At 47.2% G+C, this 27,558-nt stretch overlaps 3 protein-coding genes across 8 annotated transcripts in view; 2 read left to right on the forward strand and 1 right to left on the reverse strand.

Moving 5' to 3' along the window:
- Positions 1 to 27,558, reverse strand: part of LOC143015442 (attractin-like protein 1) — a 114,983-nt gene that overhangs the window by 10,468 nt on the left and 76,957 nt on the right. For both annotated transcript variants that reach the window (XM_076169425.1, XM_076169424.1), the window contains 2 exons: positions 26,117 to 26,178; positions 22,066 to 22,144 (listed from right to left, as the gene is read on the reverse strand). In XM_076169425.1, coding sequence (XP_076025540.1) covers positions 22,066 to 22,144; positions 26,117 to 26,178 — 141 coding nt within the window. The remainder of the gene's footprint in view (positions 1 to 22,065; positions 22,145 to 26,116; positions 26,179 to 27,558) is intronic.
- Positions 1,435 to 4,505, forward strand: LOC143015436 (E3 ubiquitin-protein ligase TRIM39-like). 2 transcript variants are annotated; one of them, XM_076169413.1, is made up of 2 exons: positions 1,435 to 1,545; positions 2,444 to 4,505. In XM_076169413.1, exon 2 carries the CDS (start codon positions 2,449 to 2,451, stop codon positions 4,087 to 4,089), a length of 1,641 nt encoding a protein of 546 aa, XP_076025528.1. In that variant the 5' UTR covers positions 1,435 to 1,545; positions 2,444 to 2,448; the 3' UTR covers positions 4,090 to 4,505. The 2 variants fall into 2 exon arrangements, with proteins under 2 accessions (XP_076025528.1, XP_076025527.1); XM_076169412.1 differs by having other exon boundaries at positions 2,447 to 4,505.
- Positions 5,317 to 8,355, forward strand: LOC143015437 (E3 ubiquitin-protein ligase TRIM39-like). Of its 4 annotated transcripts, none has more exons than XM_076169416.1 (3): positions 5,317 to 5,404; positions 6,035 to 6,149; positions 6,321 to 8,355. In XM_076169416.1, the coding sequence occupies exon 3, from the start codon at positions 6,326 to 6,328 to the stop codon at positions 7,961 to 7,963; it is 1,638 nt and encodes a 545-aa protein (XP_076025531.1). In that variant the 5' UTR covers positions 5,317 to 5,404; positions 6,035 to 6,149; positions 6,321 to 6,325; the 3' UTR covers positions 7,964 to 8,355. The 4 variants fall into 4 exon arrangements, with proteins under 4 accessions (XP_076025531.1, XP_076025530.1, XP_076025532.1 ...); XM_076169415.1 differs by having other exon boundaries at positions 6,324 to 8,355; XM_076169417.1 differs by lacking the exon at positions 6,035 to 6,149.

A 27,558-nucleotide genomic window follows, 5' to 3' on the forward strand; every position in this document is an offset into this window, starting at 1 on the left:
AATTCAGGCTGCAGTGACTCCAGTTCAGGCTGCGTCCCAATCGTTGAAGTGTATCAATCAAAAAGGAAAATCTGTAAAGGGAGAACGAACGCCAAACTATCCCCGAGTGTAATCATGGTGAGGGTAACGTGTAAACGGGGCGCGGTCATTGGATGAGACAAATCATTCTGTCTTCCTTTGGAACATGAACTTGGAAAGCGCAGATATCCTCTGCTGTGATTGGATAATAACACGCGACCAAGTGTCCTCTGCTGTGATTGGGTAATTCACCGATAAGGAGCTGTTGTCCTTCTGCCTGATTTGGCAATTGACCTGGGAGGAAGATCTGCTGCTGGGTGTGATTGGCCCGCCAGGAGAGAGAGTTAACTGGAGAAGCTAAGGAGCGTCTCTCTACAGACAGATTAGAGCAGATGTCGGCTCTCCACTGAGCTGCAATCACCTATCTCCTCTCTCTCTCTCTCTCTCTCTCTCTCTCTCTCTCTCTCTCTCTCTCTCTTCCACACACACACATACATCTTCTGGGTTTGGTCAAGAATAGAATAGAATAGATAAGAGTGATCAGCACAGAGACGCAGATCAGAGACAAGCGGCGTGTTCAAAGATGTTCTGGGCCTCCTCCCTCTTCAGACCGATCCACTCAGGATCAGGAGCGACTTCTGATATCGCCAGTCTGACTGGGAGCTTCACGTGAGAACGAGTCAGACAGACACTTAGCATAGGAACAAACGATGATGTCATAGAATTTGGGTTGGATAAACTCATCCTTTAAGATCATAGGTTGGGGTTCAATCCCTCGTGGCTTTGGTTTGTTTTCTGTCTTTTGGGGTCTAAGTTCTGAGATGTTGCTCCTCCCCCTGTGAATGTGTCGCCTCGTAAATCCTTCCGCAAGTGTCTTCACGCTCTGACCGGAGGAGATACGGGGCCTGCCCCTCCCCTCAGACGCCTCCCGCAATTGTTTACGACCCGTTCGCTCCAAGTCTGGCCGTGCCTGGCGTCCGTCACGGCTCGCCGCCCGTCGCATTCATGGAGCGCAGGACACAAACCACGCCTCTTTGGTCACGCCTCGCCGCAAACAGCGAAACAAAGAGTCAGTAGACTAACGTGTGAAGTCACCTGTCCTTCCGCCACACACACACACACACACACACACACACACACACACACACACACACACACACACACACACTCTCTCCTTTCAGCTGATAGTTGGCTGATGACCATGGTGGAGTCCTCAGCGTTCTCATTCTGTTTGTATTATTTCAAAGTCACCAAGGAAGCAACGTGCAGAAACTGTGCATCCATCTGAGTTCCAATCCCACGAAAAACCCAAACACGTTCTGACAAAACTACAGCTGATCTCTCAGCCAGGGGGAAGACGAGGAGAAGCAACAACAGGGAAGGAGGGAGGAGTCTGAAGGTCATAAGGAAACAGAAAGTGAGTCAGTGAGTCAGAGAGCAGAGCTGCAGTCGACTGGACTGAAGCAGAAGAGAAGCCAGAGGATCAGAAGTTTGTCCACAGCACAGCAGCGTCTCAGCCAAACTCTGGTGAGTCCAGACACAATCTTGAGTGTTTCAGCAGCATGAAGCCCAAAGCTGAGCTGCTCTCACACGGCTCACTTCACTCCTTCATTCTAAAAAGGCTTCACTCATGTTTCAGTGTTCACACGCTGCTGCTTGTAGAGCAGGAAGTGAGTGTTTAGCTGAGTCAGTAAATCAGTGAGACTCACCCAGGACAAGATTAAAGGTCAAACTTTAACAGAGTCAAACTGTCAGAATGGAAGCAAAGAGACCAAAGCTTCAGTCCTGATCAATATTTAACCAATCCTAATGATTGATCCTAAAATGTACTTTCTAGTTTTAATTCATTCCCATGGGACTGAACCACTGTGACATTGTTTACTGTTTACTCAGACGATGGCCTTGGCACTATTTTACATATTTAAAGGATTACTTGTTTATCACCTTTATATAATATAAAACATTTTTGCACCTCTGGTTGGACGCTAACTGCATTTCATTGGCTTGTACCTGAACTTTGCACAATGACTATAAAGTTGAATCTAATCTGATCTTATCTTATCTGATCTCTGGACCTTTCCAACACGTCATGCTAACATGTTACATTGTTACATATGAACTGTTACATTTGATACGCAGCAGAAACTAGAACCAAGTCCACCAACACAGAGCTGAGACTGAAGGCCAGGATTTGACCTTTAGACTGAGGTCACAGCTGTGGTTTCCCCTCTGACGCCCCCACAGTCAGAACTATGTAACTACAGCTACGTTGTGTCTCCATGTTTCCTTCCTTGAATGTAATCAGATGTTGATCACTGAGGAGCTTTAAAGCTGCTGCTGTGGTTCCAGACTCTTAGTTCTGTTAGACTCTCAGTGATCGTGTCATTCCAGAGTTGTTGTCCCTCATTGTCTCCTTTGTTCTCAGCAGACATGTCTGCTGCCAGCCGTCTGCAGTCTGAAGATCAGTTCATGTGCTCCATCTGCCTGGACGTCTTCACTGATCCAGTCTCCACATCATGTGGACACAACTTCTGTAGAACCTGCATCACTCAACACTGGAAAAGTAACATCCAGTGTGTGTGTCCTCTGTGTAACAAGGTGTTCCGCAAAAGACCTAAGCTGGATGTCAACACGTTCATATCTGAGATGGCTGCTGAGTTCAGACTGTCCACTAAAAACAAAGCCAGCGGAAGATCAGAGAAATCAGCTGCCAAACCAGGAGAAGTTCAGTGTGACTTCTGCACTGGAACCAAAGTGAAAGCCATCAAGTCCTGCCTGAAGTGTGAGGCCTCCTACTGTCAGACTCATCTGGAGCCTCATCTGACAGGAGCACGCCTGAGATCACACCAGCTGATCCATCCTGTGGACAACCTGGAGGACAGGATGTGTAAGACGCACGATAAACCTCTGGAGCTCTTCTGCAAGACCGACCAGACCTGTGTGTGTTCACTCTGTCCTGCTTTAGACCACAAGAACCATGAGTTTGTTCCTCTGAAAGAAGAATGTGAAGGAAAGAAGGCCAAGCTGGAGAAGACAGTAGCTGAGATTCAGCAGAAGATGCAGCAGAGACGTCTGAAGATCCAGGAGATCAACCAGTCAGAACAGTTCAGCAGGGAAGCTGCAGACAGGAAGAAAGCAGAAGGACTTCAGATCTTCACCACTCTGAAGCAGCATGTGGAGGACATCCAGGCCGACTTCATGGAGACCGTGGAGGAGAAGCAGAAGAGCACAAAGAAACAGGCTGAAGACTTCATCAAAGAGCTGCAGCAGGAACTCTCTGAGCTGACGGTGACAGCTGCTGAGGTGGAGAAGCTCTTACGCTCTGAAGATCACCTCCACCTCCTACAAAGCTTCTCATCCATCAATGTTCCTCCCACCAAGGACTGGACACAGGTCAGAGTCCATCAAAGGTCACATGAGGGGAGCCTGGAGAAAGCTGTGGCTCAGCTGGAGGAGACCATCAGTAAGGAGGTGAAGAAGCTGCTGGAGAAGCTGGAGCTGAAGAGGATCCAGCAGTTTGCAGTGGACGTGACTCTGGATCCTGATACAGCTAATCCTGCTCTGATCCTGTCTGATGATAAGAAACAAGTTCATCATGGTGATGTGTGGAAGAATCTCCCAGACAAACCACAGAGATTTGATACATGTGTTTGTGTTTTAGGAAAGCAGAGTTTCTCCCGTGGAAGATTTTACTTTGAGGTTCAGGTCAAAAGAAAGACGGAGTGGGCTTTGGGAGTGACCAGAGAGACGAGCAAGAGGAAGGGAATCATCACACTGAGGCCTCAGCATGGTTACTGGGCTGTAGGGTTGAGGAATGAAAATGAGTTCTCAGGTTGTGATGACTCTCTTGTCCGTCTGAGTCTGAAGTCAAAGCCAGAGAAGGTTGGAGTGTTTGTGGACTATGAGGAGGGTCTGGTCTCCTTCTATGACGTGGATGCTGCAGCTCTGATCTTCTCCTTCACTGGCTGCTCCTTCACTCACAAGCTCCTCCCATTCATTGGTCCCTGTCTTAATGATGGTGGTAAAAACTCCGCCCCTCTGATCATCTCAGCTGTCAGTCACACTGAGTAACCTGCTGGAGTTGATGTGTAATGATTCTCTGTCATTTAAGGTCCAGATGATCTGATCTGCTGTCTTTACTTTGACTTCTTCTTCTTCACATTCTGCTTTTTCATTGATGACATCATATTTGTCTGTGATATTTCTCGTTGCTTCTTTCTGCTGTAACACAACAATCCACCCACACTGATCTGATCTAATAACTGTTGATCAATAAATCAATACACACATGCTGCCAACTCATCACAGATGAACCTGATCAGAAATAAGAAGGTATTATTGTTATTATTTTCTTGTGTTTTTATTGTTGTGATCATTGTAAATAGATCAAATGTTGGGTTGTGGTTTATGAATCAATTGAATTCTTTCATTTATCTTTGTCATATTCAGGGATTTCAGGACAAAAACAATAAACACCTCTTGTGTGAGCTCCTGCTTCCTGTCAGCTGTGTCTTAAAGTGATTTCCTGTTTGACTTTCAGGCGATCAATACTGCAGCACAGAGGTAAACTTTGTCTCTTGTACCTCGGCTGTGAACACTTGCTGGTCTCTGATTGGCTGGCAGCTGTTTGTTATGATCATCTCAGCTGACATCAAACAGAGTTCAGCTCCACACTTTAACCTGAGCTTCAGCTTTACTGAACCTCAGGGAATCACTGCAAAGTAAAACTGCTAAAACTGACACACCTGTGAAGTCCTACTTCCTACTTCCTGTCTTCATAGTAGTGCAGTGAGCGGCGTGCACAGCAGGGGGCCGGCTCAGGTTAGGTGATCAGAGATGGATCCATATTTTACGTGTTCAGACGTGAGGTCAGGTAAGAACAGGTACGCTTTCAAAATGGTGACGACTTTAATGATCGGAATCTAAAGAAAATAAACATCAAGGAAATATGGCTTCAAAACACACACACACACACACACACACACACACACACACACACACACACACACACAAACACACACACACACACTCTCCTTTTTGCTGATAGTTGGCTGATGACCATGGTGGAGTCCTCAGCGTTCTCATTCTGTTTGTATTATTTTAAAGTCACCAAGGAAGCAACGTGCAGAAACTATGCATCCATCTGAGTTCCAATCCCACGAAAAACCCAAACACATTCTGACAAATCTACAGCTGAACTCTCAACCAAGGGGAAGACGAGGAGAAGCAACAACAGGGAAGGAGGGAGGAGTCTGAAGGTCATATGGAAACAGAAAGTGAGTCAGTGAGTCAGAGAGCAGAGCTGCAGTCGACTGGACTGAAGCAGAAGAGAAGCCAGAGGATCAGAAGTTTGTCCACAGCACAGCAGCGTCTCAGCCAAACTCTGGTGAGTCCAGACACAATCTTGAGTGTTTCAGCAGCATGAAGCCCAAAGCTGAGCTGCTCTCACACGGCTCACTTCACTCCTTCATTCTAAAAAGGCTTCACTCATGTTTCAGTGTTCACACGCTGCAGCTTGTAGAGCAGGAAAAGAGTGTTTAGCTGAGTCAGTGAATCAGTCCGACTCACCCACAACAACATTAACTGTTCAGCTCGAGTGTGAAAAGTGAAACTTTAACAGAGTCAAACCGTCAGAATAGAAGCAAAGAGACCAAAGCTTCATTTCTGTCCTGTTTAAAATCCAATCAATCCTAATGATTGATCCTTAAATGTACTTTCCAGTATTAATTCATTCCCATGGGACTGAACCACTGTGACACTGTTTACTGTTTGCTCAGACGATGGCCTTGGCCCTATTTTACATATTTAAAGGATGACTTGTTTATCACCTTTTTATAATATAAAACATTTTTGCACCTCTGGTTGGACGCTAACTGCATTTCCTTGGCTTGTACCTGAACTTTGCACAATGACTATTAAGTTGAATCTAATCTGATCTTATCTGATCTGATCTCTGGACCTTTCCAACACGTCATGCTAACATGTTTACATATGAACTGTTACATTTGATACGCAGCAGAAACCAGAACCAAGTCCACCAACACAGAGCTGAGACTGAAGGCCAGGATTTGACCTTAAGATTGAGGTCACAGCCGTGGTTTCCCCTCTGACGCCCCCACAGTCAGAACTATGTAACTACAGCTACGTTGTGTCTCCATGTTTCCTTCCTTGAATGTAATCAGATGTTGATCACTGAGGAGCTTTAAAGCTGCTGCTGTGGTTCCAGACTCTTAGTTCTGTTAGACTCTCAGTGATCGTGTCATTCCAGAGTTGTTGTCCCTCATTGTCTCCTTTGTTCTCAGCAGACATGTCTGCTGCCAGCCGTCTGCACTCTGAAGATCAGTTTATGTGCTCCATCTGCCTGGACGTCTTCACTGATCCAGTCTCCACATCATGTGGACACAACTTCTGTAGAACCTGCATCACTCAACACTGGGACAGTAACGTCCAGTGTGTGTGTCCTCTGTGTAACAAGGTGTTCCGCGCAAGACCTGAGCTGGAGGTCAACAGGCTCCTTCGTGAGATGGCTGCTGAGTTCAGACAGTCCACTAAAAACAAAGCCAGCGGAAGATCAGAGGAACCAGCTGCCAAACCAGGAGAAGTTCAGTGTGACTTCTGCACTGGAACCAAAGTGAAAGCCATCAAGTCCTGCCTGAAGTGTGAGGCCTCCTACTGTCAGACTCATCTGGAGCCTCATCTGACAGCAGCACGCCTGAGATCACACCAGCTGATCCATCCTGTGGACAACCTGGAGGACAGGATGTGTAAGACGCACAATAAACCTCTGGAGCTCTTCTGCAAGACCGACCAGACCTCTGTGTGTTCACTCTGTCCTGTTTTAGACCACAAGAACCATGAGTTTGTTCCTCTGAAAGAAGGATATGAAGGAAAGAAGGTCAAGTTAGAGAAAACAGTAGCTGAAATTAAGCAGAAGATGCAGCAGAGACGGCTGAAGATCCAGGAGATCAACCAGTCAGAAAAGCTCAGCAGGGAAGCTGCAGACAGAAAGAAAGCAGAAGGACTTCAGATCTTCACCACTCTGAAGCAGCATGTGGAGGACATCCAGGCCGACTTCATGGAGACCGTGGAGGAGAAGCAGAAGAGCACAAAGAAACAGGCTGAAGACTTCATCAAAGAGCTGCAGCAGGAGCTCTCTGAGCTGACTGTGACAGCTGCTGAGGTGGAGAAGCTCTTACGCTCTGAAGATCACCTCCACCTCCTGCAGAGCTTCTCATCCATCAATGCTCCTCCCACCAAGGACTGGACACAGGTCAGAGTCCATCAAAGGTCACATGAGGGGAGCCTGGAGAAAGCTGTGGCTCAGCTGGAGGAGACCATCAGTAAGGAGGTGAAGAAGCTGCTGAAGGTGGAGCTGAAGAGGATCCAGCAGTTTGCAGTGGACTTGACTCTGGATCCTGATACAGCTCATCCTGATCTGATCCTGTCTGATGATGAGAAACAAGTTTATGATGGTGATGTGAGGAAGAAACTCCCAGACAAACCACAGAGATTTGATCCATGTGTTTATGTTTTAGGAAAGCAGAGTTTCTCCTCTGGAAGATTTTACTTTGAGGTTCAGGTCAAAGGAAAGACAGAGTGGCATTTAGGTGTGACCAGAGAGACGAGCAAGAGGAAGGGAGACATCACAGTGAGGCCTCAGCATGGTTACTGGGCTGTAGGGTTGAAGAATGAAAATGAGTTCTCAGCTCTTGCTGGACCTCCTGTCCCTCTGAGTCTGAAGTCAAAGCCAGAGAAGGTGGGAGTGTTTGTGAACTATGAGGAGGGTCTGATCTCCTTCTATGACGTGGATGCTGCAGCTCTGATCTTCTCCTTTACTGGCTGCTCCTTCACTCACAAGCTCCTCCCACTCTTCAGTCCCAGTCTTAATCATGGTGGTACAAACTCCGCCCCTCTGATCATCTCAGCTGTCAGTCACACTGAGTAACCTGCAGGAGTTGATGTGTAATGATTCTCTGTCATTTAAGGTCCAGATGATCTGATCTGCTGTCTTCACTTTGACTTCTTCTTCTTCACATTCTACCTTTTCATTGATGACATCATATTTGTCTGTGATGTTTCTCGTTGCTTCTTTCTGCTGTAACACAACAATCCACCCACACTGATCTGAACTAATAACTGTTGATCAATAAATCAATACACACATGCTGCCAACTCATCACAGATTAATGTCAATCAAATGTACGAATGTAAACAAATGTTGTGTTGTGGTTGGATTAGTGAAGAACATTCATGAATCAGCAGAATTCTGCCGTTGATCTGTTGCACATTCAGGGACTTTCTGGACAAAAACAATAAAAAAAATCTTGGACGAGTTTATGGCAGCTGTGTTTCATGGTTTGTCCGTTAGACAGTGTGTGTCTTGTGTGTTTGTCTTGTTCGTTGTGTGTCTTGTAAAGTTCCTGCTTCATTCTGTTCCTGTCATTTTAGAAGGGAAACTTTTCTTAAAGCTGAGATCTCAGTTTGCTATCAGCCTTCACACACTTCATGAGGATGATAATAATAATAATAATGTCAAACTTACTCTGAATAATCTCCTGGATATTAAATTTCATCGTGTCTGTTTGGCAGCTCGACTTGTGAAAGCCCTGATGGCTAAAATGTTAATAAGCTAACTAATAAAAGGGAAGGATCGTCTCTGCTGTCATGGCTGGCGTCTCTGCTGCAGGGGCTCGCTTGTTTGTTTTCAGGCACTAATAATGGCGGTGCAGACTTATAATTATGAACTTAGTGAGGTGAGGAAATTACAAGAGATGAATAGACAGCGGGGGAGCAGATTGTCGGAAGACGCATATCAGAGTCGACTCTGATGACGGGAGCTGCAAACCAATGAGCCTCACTCAGAAACAAGAAGCCCAGCGCCGGGCGGAGCAGAGGGAAGACAAACATCACACACATCTGCATCGGAGGGAAGGTTAGGTGTAGTGTTGTGTTTACGAGATGGACAGGGATGTTCGGCTTCTTAAGGGAATCGGTTGGAACATCAAGCATTTGCTGAATGAAGACACACAAGAGAAGAAGAAGAAGAATTCCCATTTCCATCTCAGTCCGTTATTCACATCGCAGTGCCGACAACTGCCGCACCTCCAGACACAGAGGGAGGCCGACCTTTGACCCTTTGAAAACAGAGCAGGCAGGTGCGTCAGTAGAGCCTCCAGCTTCACATAAATGAAACTCTTCTTCCGTCATGTTCGGTTATAAAGAAGTGCAGTGTGTGTCACGTGTGAAGGACTTTACACTGTCACACACTGAAGGTGTGACAAGCTTCACGCATCCTAGCACCTCTTCATCACGTCTGCAGTGTGAGGACGCTCACCACTTATAGCTCAGCTGCACATCTGCACTATGAAACACTGTGTTCATTAAATAGGCCTGAATAAAACATCAACAGACTGATTGATCGATTGATTGATCAGTTTGTGGGATGCCAGCGTGCCAAAGGGATTTGTTTAAGTTTTGCTGCGGATTCCAACGTTATTTTAAAATATATTTGTCCTCTATTTCTGTGTTTCTGCCATTCAAAGTGATTTTATGAGATCCATTCGTACAATCTATCAAGGAATCTTGTGAAAGAAATGTTTGGGCTATAAAGAGAAACGACCATCAGCAGTAAATGTACTTAAATACACAAATCCTTAGTGTCTAAAGAAGAAACTGCACCATCACACAAACCTGTACTAATAAATACACTATGCTTAACGAAAAGACAGCTGATGTATTGATCTCCAAGTGCCTAACAGCACATCTATGGATTGATTGATTGACAGTTCTGAGTATGAGTAGCTGCCTGCACGGCCGCCTGCTCCGGCTTCTTCTTCTTCTTCTTCTTCTTCCTCCTCTTTTGCACGCGTTTCCGTAGAAATCTGAGCTGTAATTCCCGCCGACAGCTCATTAAAAGTTAGATTAGTGCCGTGTGATTGGAAACGCTGGCTTGTTAAGAACAGGTCGCCGAAGAAAGAGAGAGAGAGGTGAGAATTTAATGATCGGGGCGGCCGGAGGTGGAAATCAGGGAGGATAAGATGGAGGGAATAATTACTTTACAGCTGAAACGCTTCCTCACTTCCTCTCCTACATTCCCTCTTTCCTCTGTGGCTGCCATCTCTTCACTCACACACACACACACACACACACACACACACACACACACACACACACACACACACACACACACACACACACAAACAAATGGATGGATGAATATATTCACAACATTCTGAAACATTCCATTTACACGTTGGCAGAATCTTTCAGAGTTCTTCTGTTGTCTCCTATTAGAGACAAACACTTTCAGTCTCAGTTTCACAAAGGCAGTTACAACTACGACTCTTCATCAGACAATAACTGCTCTCCTCTTCCTCCTCCTGTCATCATCACCCTCCTCCCTCTCCTGTTGTTGACACTCATTTACCTGCAGTTTATGACACAGCTGACAGAGTTACAATACTTCAGGGAGAGAGGGGGAGAGAGAGAGAGAGAGAGAGGGGGAGAGAGAGAGGGGGAGAGGGAGAGGGGGAGAGGAAGAGAAGGGGAGAGAGAGAAGGGGAGAGAGAGAGAGAGAGAGAGAGAGAGAGAGAGAGAGAGAGAGAGAGAGAGAGAGAGAGAGAGAGAGAGAGAGAGGAGGGTATTTGTGCTCTAAAGAAGACAACAAAGTCTAATGCGTCATTAAGTCTCACATAATTAAAGAAAGAAAGAAACCCAAGTGTTTGATTAAAAGAGTGTTTGTCTGAAAACACTCTCATGGACACACTGGCCACACACACACACACACACACACACACACACACACACACACATACACACTTTTCTCTCCATTGAGCTAATGATCCAAAAAGGCAACGGATGAGGACAGTTTAACATCTGCAAAAACACACACACACACACACACACACACACACACACACACACACACACACACACACACACACACACACACACACACACACACACACACACACACACACTCTGTGCCTATGGGGGGTTAATGTCATCTCCATTTGGTTGATTGTGGCTTTTCACCCCCAGAGACTTTCCCGCTACTCTGCTCTTTTACAGTTGCTGTCAGGACACACACACACACACACACACACACACACACACACACACACACACACACACACACACACACACACACACGCCAGAATAGGAGAATCTTGTTGAGACATAAATACACTGAAGCTGAAGAAAGAAAGAAAGAAAGAAGAAAGAAAGAAAGAATGAAAGAAAGAAAGAAAGAAAGAAAGAAAGAAAGAAAGAAAGAAAGAAAGAAAGAAAGAAAGAAAGAAAGCATAAACATGTCCTCTTCAGGCCTGCTTCATTCAGAGAGACAGGGTTAATGAAGCGTTCTGAGGCTCTCTAGACAATCTTTGTTCAATAGCAGCCTCATAGCCAGGTGTGTGTGTGTGTGTGTGTGTGTGTGTGTGTGTGTGTGTGTGTGTGTGTGTGTGTGTGTGTGTGTGTGCGCTGAGACACACACTCTCCATCATTAAGCTCTTCCTCTGTCGCCGCCTTGGTTATTTAAATTTTTCCGCCGTCTCCCGTGGAGCAGAACGGACAGACAGAGAGCAGACAGAGAGCAGCGGCGGGCTGCAGTGTGGTCGCTCTGTCACTCTGTCGCTCCTCTGCTTCTCTCTCTCTCCGCTGCACAGCCTTCATCTCCTCCTGAGGTGATCACACACACACACACACACCCTCACTGCCGCTCCACAGAGGAGGTTCTGCTCTCAGGCCCGTCTGGCTCGCTGGTATTTAAACCTGATGGTGGCGCTAACAGAAGTAACAGTGAGCCAATAGTCATGAGCGGAGGACTTGGGGGAGGTATGAGACCGCTGTGGATTGCTTCCTCACTCAGGGAAGCTTTAACCCTTGATGGGCTAAAGGAAGTTGTACAACACATTAAAGGGAAACAAAAAAGAATGAAATTATAGTTCTGAAGTTCTAAGTCCTCAGCTGTGAACTCTTATCGATACCTGAACTCCTCTTTGGTTGAAATAAGAGTCCAGCGTCTGTGAGCTCTCCAGTCTGCGCTCTCGCCTCTCAGCGGAGTCTTTTTACGCCATATTAAACCATTCGCACATGTTCGATTAAGAACCATTAATTTGCCAAACTGCATTCCCACTCAGGCCATCAGAGGGTTTTTAACTCACGGCCAATTACGCTGCCACCACAGCACTCTGCCCACATTACTGAGCCCATCGCTCAGGCGCTCAGGGGGGGCGGGGCCACAAACCACGGGGAGGCTTGATGCAAGGATCAGGGCTGCAAAAACACGGCTCGACATTTATGAAGAAAGACCTGATTTACATAACAATGACGTGGACTTTTAACTTTAAGTGTTGAACATCGATGAGTCCCCGGTCGAGTTTAAACTTACACAAGAAAATAATATTTTCACGACAAAGTTAAACTGACTGGGCGTTACAAATTCAGCAAGTTCAGTTCACAGGGCCTCAGCTTGGGAACCAAAAGGTCGCAGGTTTGAGTCCCGTATGTACCAAGAAAGTGGACTGGCAGCCGGAGAGTTGCTAGTTTGCCTCCAGGGTTCTGCCGAGGTGCCCTTGAGCAAGACAGCGAACCCCCACAACTCCCAAGATTCTCCTGAATATCTGATGTGTTGCTGGGCGGAAGCAGAGCTCAGTAGAACAAGACTTGAAGGGAAACCTTAAGATAAGCAGCAAAGACAAACGTATATCACAAAGCTCCCATAGAGCTGCCGTATGAGACACGGTGTCAGTGTGCACGGCGGTGTGCAGCTTTGTGTTCCAGCCAAACGCTCCAGCAGCTGATGTGACTGATTAGTTCCTCTAATCTGGTTGATGTTGTGTTAATCAGTGAATTTTCAGGCCGCAGTCTGGAGTGAAACACACAGGAAAGCCTTTTGTTCTTTCTATATTCTGACAGTCACGAGCCAGAGAACCTGTGATTTCCCACAAGTGTGGACTCAATAAGCCTGCAGTTATCTATTGTAACAGGTGCGCACACACACACACACACACACACACACACACACACACACACACACACACAAAGGGAGAGAAACGCACAGATATGAGGGCTCTTATGAAAGGATATCGAAGGTGAGTGGTGAATCAAATCTTGCTTTTGTCTCTCTGACTCCCAGCTGCCCAAGTGTCACACACACACACACACACACACACACACACACACACACACACACACACACGATGGCACTAAGGCCCCAGAGTTAAAGCTTTGGTTCACATGTTAAGCTTTCCGATTTTCAGGTGCTGAGTAAGTGTGTGTGTGTGTGTGTGTGTGTGTGTGTGTGTGTGTGTGTGTGTGTGTGTGTATGCCAGCCAACGCCACCGTGGCTCCAGTGTTCCACTCGGAGAGACACCTGTGTGAATACCAATATGACGAGCTCCAGTGACAAACACTCACACACACTCACACACACACACACACACACACATCACTGTACACTGTGTTTGAAGCCTTTAGTTGAGTAGCAGCGACTCTGATACTGAAGTTATTTACACATTATCTCTGTGATAAATGCTCCTTCAGAGTCACGCTGATGCCGATGGCGTCTCCCTGCTGCTCACACCACAGGTCCATCGCGCCGCAGCCTCTCCTTTGCTCTGCCGTCTTATCTCGGAAGTATTTTGTGCTCTGCTACGATGAAACAAATGTGAATCATTTAGCACTCGGGCTGCTGCCCTCTTCGTCTCCACAGACAGAGGAGCCTCATTACGGCGCTCCACGTGATCTAATCCCCACAAGTCCACCGCCTCCGACGCCACAGCTCCGTATCCAGCCTGATGTTCGCTCAGGTGAACTGCGCTTCTATTGAGACTCGGTTTAATCTGCTCGCTAAACAAGTTAACACCGCGGCAGAACCCAACACGTTTCTGCTCCTGGGTGGATTTGTGATTGCGGTGAGACGGTTCTGCTCCGGGGGAAGTCGTTACACAGAGCCATCATGACTGAGTAAACACAACCAGCAGAGGAACGCAGGTAAGAGGGAGCCGCCGCCGCCGCCGCCGTCGAGTCTGATGTGATTAAGGGTGGAATTGTAGATTGTGTGATATGCACAAATAAGACACACACACGCACAAACACACACACACACTCAGTGGATTCTTACAATCAACAATCTACTTGCTAACTCATACAACACTGTAGTTGTAGGGTAAAAAAAGTCAAATAAACAAATAAATAACAAAAACTAAATTCAACAAATCAGGACTCGATTTACAAAAAAAAGTTATCTAGTAAAAATCTAATTCTAGATTGATTCACGAGGCTCAGCGGTTGAGGAGTCACAGCCTCGTCGTCTGCAGTCAATAAGAAGTGGGTGACTCACTTTTGCTTCATTTCATTCTTAATCTTAATCTGTCCGTCACTCATGGAGCCGCTGCAGGGCTTCATGCTCGTCACACACACACACACACACACACACCGGCTGAACGTTTCCTCTCTCAGCTTCAGTATCTGGTGTGTACAAACACATTTGCCAGTGGTGCATGGTTTGTGGCAGCGGGGGTCGATTAGAGAAGCTAAATTAACCCCCGACGCGACGCAAAACAAACGATTGCGGCGAGCTGTGACCCGTTAGGCAATAAACCGCAATGGAGTCGCTCTGGAGCCAGAATCTCTGATGTGGAAAACCTCTGCAGCCAGGCGTTACAGGCTTTAGCCGGCTCCAACAGACGCAAACATACAGTATACACCTGCAGTTAATCTGTGATCGGTTAGAGGGAAACACGTCTTAAAGATCTCCCTCAAAGTATTCAGAGCTCTGCAGAAACGTCTCCGCACCGCACGTGTCTCCAGTTTACCCAAAGCTCCTTACAGCAGGATTAGGATCCTCATTGTCCACCGCTTTACGATAGCGGCGAGGATTATCTGAGAGCAAAGATATCTTTAGCAAAACTCTGGACCGGCACTCCCACACTGGCCTCCATACGTACGCAGAGATTACAGGCGCTGGTGCATCAGATACTCTCTCCACAATACACGACTTTGTCGTATCGTATCCAGAATGATGTCAGAACAATAAAGTGATGTTTCCGCTGCGAGGGAGAGGATTCTATACTTCCTGCTCACGCTGCACGCTGTCACATATTCAGAGTGACGGGAAAGAAAAACAACAAAGACTCCCAGACCGGTCACATGATGATAATAATAATAATGTCATGGCAACAGATTCATCATCATGTACAGACAGCAGCTTGGTGAATACTTTCATTTAGTGTGTTTTTAATTGAAGTATCCACCAAGCTGCTGTCTGTGCATGTTGTGTTATGTTGTGTTATATGTTGTCTTCTGTTTGTTGTCTTTTTCTATGTGTTACACATTGCACCCAGAACCACAGCAAATTCCTCTTAAGCGCACACTTAACTGGCAAATAAAGTGATTCTGATTCTGATTCTGATTCTGATTCTGATCAGAACGCTCGCTCCTTTTTAATGCGGCAGTGTCGGAAGAGGTATCCAATTTCAATCAGTATCCTGAGAGCGCCGTCGTGCACAATGAGGTGCAGAGTTGCCGTTCAGGTGTTCGGTGAATACAAACGGCTCCCGCCCACTTCCACTCCCACTCAACACGGCCATCTGTCACAATAAAAAGAGAGGAGAAAAGAGATGAGGGAGAGAGAGGGAGACGGGGAGAGAGAGAGGGGGGGAGAGAGAGAGGGAGAGAGAGTGGGGGAGAGAGAGAGAGAGAGAGGGAGAGAGAGGGAGACGGGGAGAGAGAGGGGGGGAGAGAGAGCTGAAGAGAGAGTGGGGGAGAGAGAGAGAGAGAGTGGGGGAGAGAGAGAGAGAGAGAGAGAGCGAGAGAGGGAGGGAGCGAGACGGCGAGGGAGAGAATTGGAGAGAGAGTAGGAGAGAGAGGGGGAGAAAGTTGGAAAGAGAATGAGACAGAGAGAGAGAGAGAGAGAGAGAGAGAGAGAGAGAGAGAGAGAGGGGGAGAGGGAGAGAGAGAGAGAGAGGGTGGTAGATATATTGCTACAGACGTCTGGCCTGCGGCGTTTTACGGTAAAAATCCTAAACGGAACAGACAGACAAACACGAGCGTATAAAACCATCTCCACCACCATATGGCTCCGGGGAGATGTCCTTGCTGTGTCCCACAAAACACACACACACACACACACACACACACACACACACACACACACACACACACACACACACACACACACACACACACCCTCTTTCTACCTCTGCCTCTTTCCATCTCCGTCTCCTCTGTCCTCTCTCGTAACAACAACACCTCCCCCTCCCCCGCTCCTCCCTCCCCTCCCCCCCGTCCTTCTCATTTCAGCGCTCTGAGCTTGCGTGCGGCGCTTGGCGAGCCCGTTAAAGTCTGGCCCTCTGATGATGGCGGCGTGGCGGTCACCTGTGCGTCATTAATATTTACCAGAACTGAATTTTTCATTTTCTAATTCTGTGAAATGACATAAACGTGATGGAAACGTGGCCCCTGAAGGCAGCGTGGTCCCTGAAGGCACCGTGCATCACTGTCAGCACAGCCACACAGATGCTGAACACACACACACACACAGCATCAAACATGCCAGAGCAGCCAGGACAACCAGTGTGGTCATGGATCCATAAGGGTTCATCAGAGACCTACAGACCTACAGACCTGAAGAGAAACACACACATCTACACAAAGACACAACTGACCAGATATACGAGTGTGTGTGTGTGTGTGTGTGTGTGTGTGTGTGTGTGTGTGTAGCTGCCCAGTCATGCTTGACTATATTAAACTTCTTCTACTAAACTGCCAACTCAATTAATGTGAGCTAAATAAGAAACACACAGAAATGAATGCACTGTACAGCACACACACACACAGACACACACACACACACACACACAGAGTGGCCGGCCCAGACAGGCTAATCTCTCCAGCAGCAGATTGGAGTGTTTACTGCCTGAGGAAAGGAACAATAACATAAAAACTAACAGTAAAAGTTTCATCAGGGAAATGCGTTTTTATTTTGAATATAAAAAGCTGTGGTATGAGGTCAAAGGTCACAAAGTCTACAGAGCACAATCCATCCACACCGTTGCGTCGCTCGTGTGCAGCTTGAGGTGAAAATCAGTCGTTTTACTCCACATGAACTCCCACTAACTTCACAGCCACAGTGATATGAGAGCCTTCCCCTGTGTTTCATCTTATTAGTCTGATTCTGCCCAACATCGCATCTCATCCAATAACTTTGTCACAACATTGTCATTAAAATGAACCGCAGCTCTTTTTGTTCAGAAGTTGGAATCCGACCGCCAGCCAGAGACTTTGGGAAACGTGTGACAGCAGCATAATCATCTGACGGGTCTCTAACCAAACAGCCTGCAAACCTAAAGTTTAATCAAGCTCCTTCATTACGCTGCAAAACCCTCGGCGCTGAGATTTACAGAGGAATATCTCACAGAGCGGCTCGGTAATGAGCGCAGGAGGGGAACCGCACATTACCTTCATTACATCATGCAAGAGGAATGCTAACATCCAATCGTACTAGTGTGTGTGTGTGTGTGTGTGTGTGTGTGTGTGTGTGTGTGTGCGTGTGTACGTGTTCCTGCACCACCGCTGACGACCGGCCAGATCTGAGACAGCGAGGTCCCGGGATGTTGCATTGTGGGACGATAGCGTCGACCATCATGACGTCATGATGCCACAAAAGTGTCGAGTGCAAATCTGGGACACAGCTGAAGTTAAATTATTCCACATATTCCATAAAAGGGGAGAGATTATTAAATTGAGTACAAAGAGAATCTTGTTTTGGCAGTCCGAAATTCACTCTGGCCCCGCCTCCAAAGTGCTGCCATTGGCTGTGCATCAATCCAGGTTCACTTCCTGCCTGATGACAGCGGAAGAATGGCGGGGAAGCACCGAGCGTCAGTGTGGCCTGAAGTCCAGAGGAGATGTGGTGAGCGTGGTGTTGGGTTGTTTGTAAGGTGGCATCAAAGAGGCCATGAAATATGAATGTGATGCCTCCACCAGGGAGGAGCGGACCTCAATCCTCTCCTCCCTCCCTCCCTCCTTCCCTCCCCTCTCATTCCTCTATTGATTTATTTATCTGATGGAGGGCAATATTAGCTAAACATACACACACTCACAATTAAACACACACACACACACACACACACACACACACACACACACACACACACACACACACACACAGACAGAGACGGGCCTTGAGGGAAAAGCAGACATCTCGCTCGTCTCAGCTCGTCAGCATTAGAATTTCAAAGTAGCTTCTGATTGTTTGATCTCGCTTCCAAAAATGATTGTTGCTTGGGAAAAAAAAAAAAAGTGCGAAAAAGCAATTAACATAAAGCTTCTGTGCTTCTATTAATACGCAGCGTTCTCTACGGCCTGCCGCCTGGTTGTGATCCATAATTAACAGTGAACAGATCCCATTTTCACCTTCTGCCGCCGCCGCCATCCCCCATCAGACCGTCTCTCTGAGGGACAGGCGCAGCTTCACGCCGCCACGGCAGAAACTATGGAAACAAACGCCAGAGCCCTACAGACCCCGCAGGATATGAACTTGTAGATGTTACGCATTTAAACACATGACACACATCCACAAGGTGTGTCGTATGTCACACTTACCACACGTATAAAAATACCCTGAGCGACTTAACGCCGATGCTAGATAGATGCTAACAATCAAGCGACAGTTAGAGCTGCAACACAAGGTGGCGTCTGTGATAAACGCTCCTCCATTATTGTCTCTTATGACATTGGGACATAATGGAGCGTTGTGTCTGATACAGAGATGCAGAGTTGTGTTGTTATTGAGGGTTTGAGGCCTCTGATGATTTAGGATGAAGCTTCTAATGTGCCGATGTCATTTTTCCCAGAAATCATTGCGCTCGAAGCAAAATCAAATGAAATATAAACACAATCCTCCTATAATACGATTGAGAGGATCAATATCTGAATTGATCCCGTGTTTGTATCGACTGTAGCTCCATCACAATCTCCTGTTTTGATATTTTCAGATGTTTCTGAAGGATCGATCATGGAGCTGGAACAGGAAGTGAAGCAGCGGCGCTCGCAGAGGGGAGTGAACACGGCCATTAGTAAAAACCTACATCTGTTTATATAAACCACACATATCTGCACTTATTGACCGGCGCTCCCCAAACCCCCGAGGCGCCGTGGTAACAGCCATTTATCTCCATAATAATCAGCTCCTCTCCAAATGTATCAGCGCCAGGAGGCTGTGAGCCGTGGCAATCAGCTTCATTGATTAGTGTCGTTAATTTCCTGCTCTGCGCCACAGGGTGAAGGCGAAGTTTTCTTTACCTGGGCAGCAGGGGAGGGGAGGGGACTGGAGCCCATCACAGCACAGGCACACAGTCAGGGAGCTCTCAGACCTTCAGGCGCCGCGACCGCGTGGGTTTGAATCCTACAAAGGTTGCGTGTTTTACACAGCGAGCGTCCTCAGGCCACACAGGGGGAAGGGACTATGTCAGAGGGACACTTTGACATTTTAGCTTTAGTCTACATTTGGTTCAGGCTCCTTTAGCCGACTGTAGAAAGGGAGGGGCTTGTTACCGCGCTTTGTGCCGCCGCTCGCTCGCTGGCTGGCAGCCATTTGTTCCTGTGATGACATTTAGAGCCTAAAGGACAAAAACTCTCACATCTACCAACAGACTGGTGAGGGGGAATTAACAAAGCAAACAGCTAAATGTGGCGGCGGCCCTCTGAGGTGGACGGACAGAGGGAAGCATTACTCACTCTGACCTGCAGAGCGTTTCTTCTTCTTCTTCTTCCCCTTCAGCTCTCCGGCTGCTGTGTTTGCTTCCATTGTGTCAGAAAATGTGATTTCATTAGGGAAATGATTTCTTCTCCAATAAGACATTAACCTGAGATGAGGCTTTTATTGAAAGGGAGGGATGGAGGGGGAAACAAGCCGTGGGGAGGAGGAAGAGAAAGGCCGGCGTGTCGGACGCGTGTCAGGGAGCGAGCTCACATAAAGCGGCGGTGCAGTGAACGCAGCACTGCGGCTGAGCTGCCATATGAGACGGGATCACATCAATAATGTAGAGGCCTGCAGGCAGCCAGGGCAGCGCTACACACACACACACACACACACACACACACACACACACACACAGTCGTTGAGCTGAGTGAAACCAGCAAGCATCAGTTATAAACAATATCCCAACTTATGCTTGATTACATCACAGCCTCACTAACCATGAGGAGCAGCGGGCCGAGTGCAGGTCTACAGCCTAGTGCCTTGGCCAAGGGCAGAGGCAGGGGCACAACCTTCACTCACACTCCAGTGAAGCTGGTTTGGATTAGAGAAACTAAACAATCAATGATCCATCTAAAAGACGATGGAGGGGACTTACAGGTTCTCTCCTCCAGAAAACAAACAACATTCATTAACTGTCTGTGACCAAGCCTGTGGGATACTTTGTGTACTTTGTGTCCTCTTGCATTACACAGTACTCACACATACAGCACACACACTATACACACTGCATGTATATTCAGCATATAAGAGACACACTCTTCCTGGAGATCATTAAATTGTTCATATTTGCCGGCGCATCACTTTGTGTTCTGTACTCAGTTTGTGTTCTGTGGATGATATGACTTTTGCTTTATTTTGTATTTATGATCCACAGCAGAGCGTGACCACACACACACACACACACAGCGTGTCAGTGTGACAAACACACTGGGCGCAGAGGAATAATTAAAGGGAGAAAAGTTTTAAAGCACTTAAGCAGATTACAAATCCCCAAGTAATACAAGCTGATGCCATTAGAAACGCCATAAATGCTACATAACGTATCGCCAACATTTATTTACTCAGGCTGAATTTGCCCATGAAAGTGTTTTTTCTGCATAACTGCTGCTGCAGCGGCGGCGTGCAGGGGAGCAGAACCAACAAGTGTGTTTAAGTGCTATAGGTCCCTGAGGAACGTCTGCGGATTACAACAATAACATCATCATCACAGCTCATAACACAGCAGCTCCTCCCCCCGCTGACCTGAACGCCACACACACACACACACACACACACACACAGGTTTATTATGTGAGCAAGAATCGATCCAAACCGAGTGAAGCAGTGGCAGAGGTGCATTAATTGGGGTTTAGACTGTGTGTGTGTGTGTGTGTGTGTGTGTGTGTGTGTGCGTGTGTGAGGAGGTCAGGAGTAAATATGAAATGATGCAGCATCTGTTGAGGCTTTAAGTGATCTATCACTCTATTCTGCTTGGTTTAGCATCACTCCATCTCACCTAATTGGTTCGTGAGGAGCACTAATTAAGGGGAATGGCCTTGTTTATCGCCGCGGCGACGGTCGTTAAGTGGGCCTCATTTTTTTTGGTGACATTAACCCACCCTTCACTATGGCGTGTGGGTGTGTGTGTGTGTGTACCTTATCCAGGCTCCTATGGCACGATATGTAGAAGGAAAGAAGAAGAGGAGTCATAAGAACGCCCTGGTTACTAAGTCGGGACTCCTTTACTCCCTTTGGAAGAGGAAGAGGAAGAGGAAGGTTCCCTGCCAGGTCATCTGAGGGATTAGCCTGTTTAGAGTGGCTGAGGCTGCTTTTAGTTTGAATTTTGACTTCATGATAATTCCCTGAGATGAGCACAGACACATGATCAGGTGGGAGGATGACATCATTGTTGTCCTTGCCTAGTAACAGTTACTAGCAGAATAAAATGGTGATGCCAGGTAAGAAGATGCCACTGAAACTCTTTTACGTCTCCCTGACAACGGCTGAATCAAACAGAGTCAGAAACATAACAAAGCAAATCCATCCGACAGAGGTGAACCTGAGGAGCACTTGAGTGTGTGAGAGTGTGTGTGAGTGTGTGAGAGAGCAGAGTGAAGCATTTGATCCATACATCTACAGATTCCACGTTTGAGCATGAGGAGGAGGATTTACCTTAACGCGCGCGCGCGTGTGTGTGTGTGTGTGTGTGTGTGTGTGTGTGTGTGTGTGTGTGTGTGTGTGTGTGTGTGTGTGTGTTTGTGTTGAGTAAAACACATGTAACAAACATGGCGTGTGTGTCGTACCTCTCTGCGTCTTGACGCCCAGCAGGTCTGCTTGACTTTCCAAACCACAGCAGCCACCAGCAGCAGAGACAGGAAACAGCTGGAGAGGAGAGAAGATCAATCACTGATCAATACCATCGCACAGAGAATATCAGCCCCCCACACAGAAACATTGATCCTTGCTGTCTTTACCAGCAGCACTGAGCCCTGGAAGGACAGGAAGGGGGGTAGTTACTGTCACACCCAGCTGCTGTTCCTCCCCACAGGTATGGAACCTGCAGCTCCCAGTGGACGAAGCTCTGCAGAGTCTTCAGTCTTCACTGCTGTGTAGCTTTCACACTCAATGCTATAACAATATTAAATCTTCTGTCATATTCTTGACACAGTTTCAGTTTGAGATGAGAAGCTGACTGGCAGAGGAAGTTCAGAGAAACAGGAAGCAGCAGACGGAGCAGAAGACGGACAGACGTCCCACCTGAACAATGCTGATGAGCTGACTGCTGTCCAATGTGTTGGGCTTGAAGCTCTAATGAAAGGGCAACTTCAGTCACACACACACACACACACACACACACACACACGACTCCTACACACTAATCTCCTGTTTCCGCAGAGGAACGATGACAAAAGAAAGAGGAATTCTTGGGAATTCTGTGGCGAGAGACCAAACCACAGTGACCACAGGCAGCCGGGGGTTTCATGATCTCTACAGGCAGAGAGAGGTCAACCAGCAAGACCATGCTCTGCACACACACACACACGGACACACACGCACACACACACACACACGGCCGGAGGCAAAGTTATCTGGCCCAACAAAAGAAGAACAAAAGCTCTTCTTACAACCAGAATGTCTTACAAGAGTTCCAAACAAGCGCACCCAAAGACCTAACAACAGGAAGTCCACCAGAAACTGCTGAGATAAGCAACTCCGAAACAATCCTCCTCTTCATCTGCACATGTGTGTGTGTGTGTGTGGACTGACAGCAGATGAAGAGTCTGCAGTCATGGCCTCTTCACCACATCGAGGGAATCCCCCTGTGAGGACCAGAGGATGCTCTGTGCTGCTGAGGGGCGGAGCTTAGACTCTCGCTGATGCTGACATGAGCGAGTTCCTGCTAGGATAACTTTGTGCTCCTGATTGTGTGTGTTGTGTCCAACACCGTAAATATGAACTCACAGTTGTTTCCTGCACTGCGTCCTTGTGTGTGTGTGTGTGTGTGTGTGTGTGTGTGTGTGTGGCTCCACTCCAGTCTCACTTCCTAAAAATCTGCTCCGGCTGGGATTCAAATCCAGTCAGGATGAAGATACCACATTGAGTCTGCGTCACCTCAGCTGCCCGTTAATGAGGCGGCGGGCCGGAGCTCAGACGCCCAACCAGCCGAGCGCAGCGGCTAATTGGCGCCATTACAGAGAGATGATGGAAGAGGAGGAGGAGGAGGAAGGAGCAGCAGCAGGCTGAGGCTTGGTTACAGCATGCAGAGGTTCATGTTTAAGACCTCAGAGCGGAGAGCTCAGCCGAAGGCGAGGAAGTACTCACATCCTTTACAGGAGTAACACAAGTCATTCAGAACACAACAAGGAGATCAAACGTACTGGAGTATCTAAAGCAGAAGAAGAGAGGAATCAGAGGAACCTCACATCTGCAGATTTTTATCAGTTCATCTAAAGAAGAAAGGGAAGGAAATGTAGGAGTTAACAGGCTGAAACAGGCTGAAACAGGCTGATACAGGCTGAAACAGGCTAAAAACAGGCTGAAACAGGCTGATACAGGCTGAAACAGGCCCAGAGGGCTGAGGGACGCTTGATTGGAACATTTAGTCTGCTGCTTTATGAATTCACTCTGATATAATAAAAACTAAATGAGTCAAAGTAAACTGTGAAGTAACTACAGCCATCAGGTACACACACACACACACACACATACACACGCACATCTGAACCCCCAGCAGGCAGAGCAGAAATCAATAAGCTATTCACTGAACATGAACAACAGATACACAATCAGTAACAGCTTCACATCTGCACAACTAGCAAACACACACACACACACACACACACACACTTTGCCTTCATTTCTGAATTGTTTCCTTTGTTTACTGTTTTCATAACACCGACTTGACTTCATTACGTCGTCCTCCCGGTGCTTTGGAGAGAAAGGGCGATCAAAAACGTTTCTCGCTCTTTTTTTCGTCAACCATACGCAACCGTTTTCAGACGAGGCTGCTGGGAAAAGACTGCACACCAAAAAAATCCAGTCCGGCCCAAAGATTTACACTTTTTAGCTTCCTAATTTTGTTTCGGAGTGAGAATTCAAAAGAGTGGAAGGTTCAGGGACCAAACACACTCCTGGGAACATGGATGGAGACGAGCAAAGACATGTGAGGAAAGCTCCATGTGTGACTGGACCGGGCCAGACCAAAGAGGTGCACCAGGCGAGTGTGTGTGTGTGTGTGTGTGTGTGTGTGTGTGTGTGTGTGTGTGTGTGTGTAGTAAATTCCTTGTAACATCCCATAATATCCCCTTTGCCAACAGTGTAGCAAAGACTCCCACAAACCAGAGAAGGCTCACGGATGAATTAATATTAAAGCAAACACACTCAGAACTCCACAGAGGCTCACGGTGGGACTGGACCCTTATCCAAACGCTAAATTCTGAAATGAAGTGAGTCGGCTCAGCGAGTCTCATGAGCCTCTTAGAGCAGAGCAGCCTCTACGACGAGAAGGGAAGAACAGAGAGAGAGAGGGAGGGAGAGAGAGGGAGAGAGAGAGAGCGAGAGAGAGAGAGTGAGAGAGAGAGAGAGAGGGGCCTGGAAAGCGTTTGTTAATGGAGCGAGCGAGAGCCGGGGAGTAATTGGACCGAGCTGAACTGAGATGTCGCTAATTAGCATTTGAGACTGTGAAGAACGCAGACATGAAAACTGTTTAATTATGATGATTTTACCTCTTTCTACTTCATTTAGGGACGAGAGAGCAGTGGAGAGAGAGAGAGAGAGAGAGAGAGAGAGAGAGAGAGAGAGAGAGGAGAAGAAACTATCCAACTCTACAGATTGCGTTGCCGATCAGAAGAAGAGACGAGCAACAGAGATGAAACAAATGAGAGTGAATCAGCAATTAACAAAATGTAGCAATTTACAGAAAAATCCCCTCTAAACTCTGTTTGTTCCTCTGTCTGTGTGTGATTGTGTAGATGTTTGTGCTTCTCCTCAGGTCTGCAGGTCTGTAATGGACCCTCATGGATCCATACTGATCCATGACAACATACAGAGGGGTCAGGGTCAAAGGTCAGGGGTCAACATGTTTGTACCTAACTAAACGAATAAGTTCATGTAGAGGATTAAGAAGCTTTAACACGTGCAAAGTAGGTCATTAATGGAGCACACACACACACACACACACACACACATCTGCGCGTGGAGGCTTAAAGGTCGCAGATGTCCAGGAGCCGGCCGTGGGCACAGAACACGGCTCGTTTCCTCACGTGGCTGCAGAGCGACGGAGGCGTGAGCGCACAGCGAGGTGCTGCACACACACACACACACACTCATTCAGATGCAAACACACACACACACACACACACACACACACACACACACACACACACACACACACACACACACACACACACTCACACTCATTCAGATACAAACACACACTTGTCCGTTGTCGTAGCTGAGTGGCAGGATTTCGCCTGGAGACATCAGACTCGATTTCAGGCTTCTTCCCTGAAACGCTGTCTCATTAGATCCACTGTCTGTCTGTCTGTCTGTCTGTCTGTCTGTCTGTCTGCATGGCACAGACCCGCTCAGCCTGTGCACGCTCTGCAGACGCTCTGCAGACGCTCTGGGATCATCGCCCAGGCTGAGGACAGAACCTGTGTCTCCATCTATTTCAATGATTGTGACTTCATTCTTATCTGGCAATTTTTGTTTCTGCTGCAGATGAACACGCACACACACACACACACACACACACACACACACACACACACACACACACACTCTCTCATATCTGTAAGTCACTTCAGTGTTTTTGCAGATGAACAGTTTCATGCTGCAGGGAGTGAAGCTCACCTGAAGAAGGTCACGAAGAACTGCACCAGGTCCATGATGCTGTTGTGCTGAGAGAAGGCGATCTGTGGGAGGGAAGAAGCAGAGAGGAAGATGCATCAGAACACAAACAAGAACCGCTCGCCAGCTTCTCCTCCTCCTGGGCTCAAGTTGGGAGAAGTTGAAAGTTTTCCTGCTTTACAGTGGAAACACCTCAGAGCGAGACCACACCACACCTCTCCACCTGTGATTCTGCACCGCTTCCACAGGGAAACAGAAAACGGGTCAGAACATCTGCCTCTAAAGCTCATACCTCACCTCCCTTTCTTTCTTTCACAACAATGGAGAACGTGCAAACTCCACAGCTGTAAATACAGATGTGACAATGTGTGGTGAGGAAAGAGAAGTATGATTTCAGACGCAGGACGAGCACAGAGTGTGTTATCCCTCCAGATGATGTGTAGTTTAGTTTGCAATGAAGTAGAAGCTGTGAAGTTTGATTTTATTTATAACAGCACGAAAATCATGGAATAAGAGAAGATAGAGACGCTGACTGAACCATAACCTCTCACGTTCATCAACCAAACCGACCGTACATGAACACGTGAGCTCTGACGTAACGCCCGCCTCCCCCTACGACTTCTACAGCATCAACCAACACTGATGCAACGGCCTGGGTTGGGTCGGTCAGACGTCCAGACCTCTTACGCAACACAAACACGTTTATTACTGCTAAAAACATCACACACACACACACACACACACACACACACACACACACACACACACACACACACACACACACACACACACAGAGCGGTCACCATATGGTTTGTGGGGCATAACACTATTAAGTTACAGCTTCTTTCTGTTGCACTTCATTGTGTTTCCTGTGTTGAGGCGGCGCTTGATTACTTTAAACACATATAATATTTGCTATATATCTTGAAATTAACTTTAAGTTGCACCATCAAAACAAAAAATGACGTTACGCACGTTTCCACTGGTTTCATCATCTGCGCGCGCACACACACACACACACACACACACACACACACACACACACATGCTCTTCTTTATCAGTGTAAAATCTGTTGCTCCCCTCTTATCTCGTCTCAGCCCTCAATATCCACTTTTCCCTTCGTCTTCATCACAAACAAGTGTGTGTTTACTTGGTGTGTGTGTATGTTTGTGTGTGTGTGTGTGTGTATGTGTGTGCATTTTGGCCCTCAGCCATTAAAAAAACTCCTGAAAAGCCGGCGTCGTTTGCGTTCACCTCCTCCCTCGTGTTAAGAGGATTATTTACTGCAGACATAATTGATTTTGCGTTGACTTTCCTCCCCGCAGGCCCGAACCGGAGCGGAGCGTCGGCCTCCTCCTCCCCACGTCGTGTTTCCAGACCGTGAGAGGAAGATTTGCACACCGAGTTTTGATCGAGATACTTTAGGAAACGACTTTGGTCAGAG

This window comes from Genypterus blacodes, unplaced genomic scaffold (assembly GCF_046128005.1).
Source record: "Genypterus blacodes isolate CSIRO-AG114 ecotype Tasmania unplaced genomic scaffold, CSIRO-AGI_Gbla_v1 ptg000201l_1, whole genome shotgun sequence".
In the NCBI taxonomy this organism is placed as follows: domain Eukaryota; kingdom Metazoa; phylum Chordata; class Actinopteri; order Ophidiiformes; family Ophidiidae; genus Genypterus; species Genypterus blacodes.

What these genes read in the sequence shown, in the direction of transcription:
- LOC143015437 (XM_076169416.1), top strand. Translation starts at nt 6,326, where the DNA reads ATGTCTGCTGCCAGCCGTCTGCACTCTGAAGATCAGTTTATGTGCTCC.
- LOC143015436 (XM_076169413.1), top strand. Translation starts at nt 2,449, where the DNA reads ATGTCTGCTGCCAGCCGTCTGCAGTCTGAAGATCAGTTCATGTGCTCC.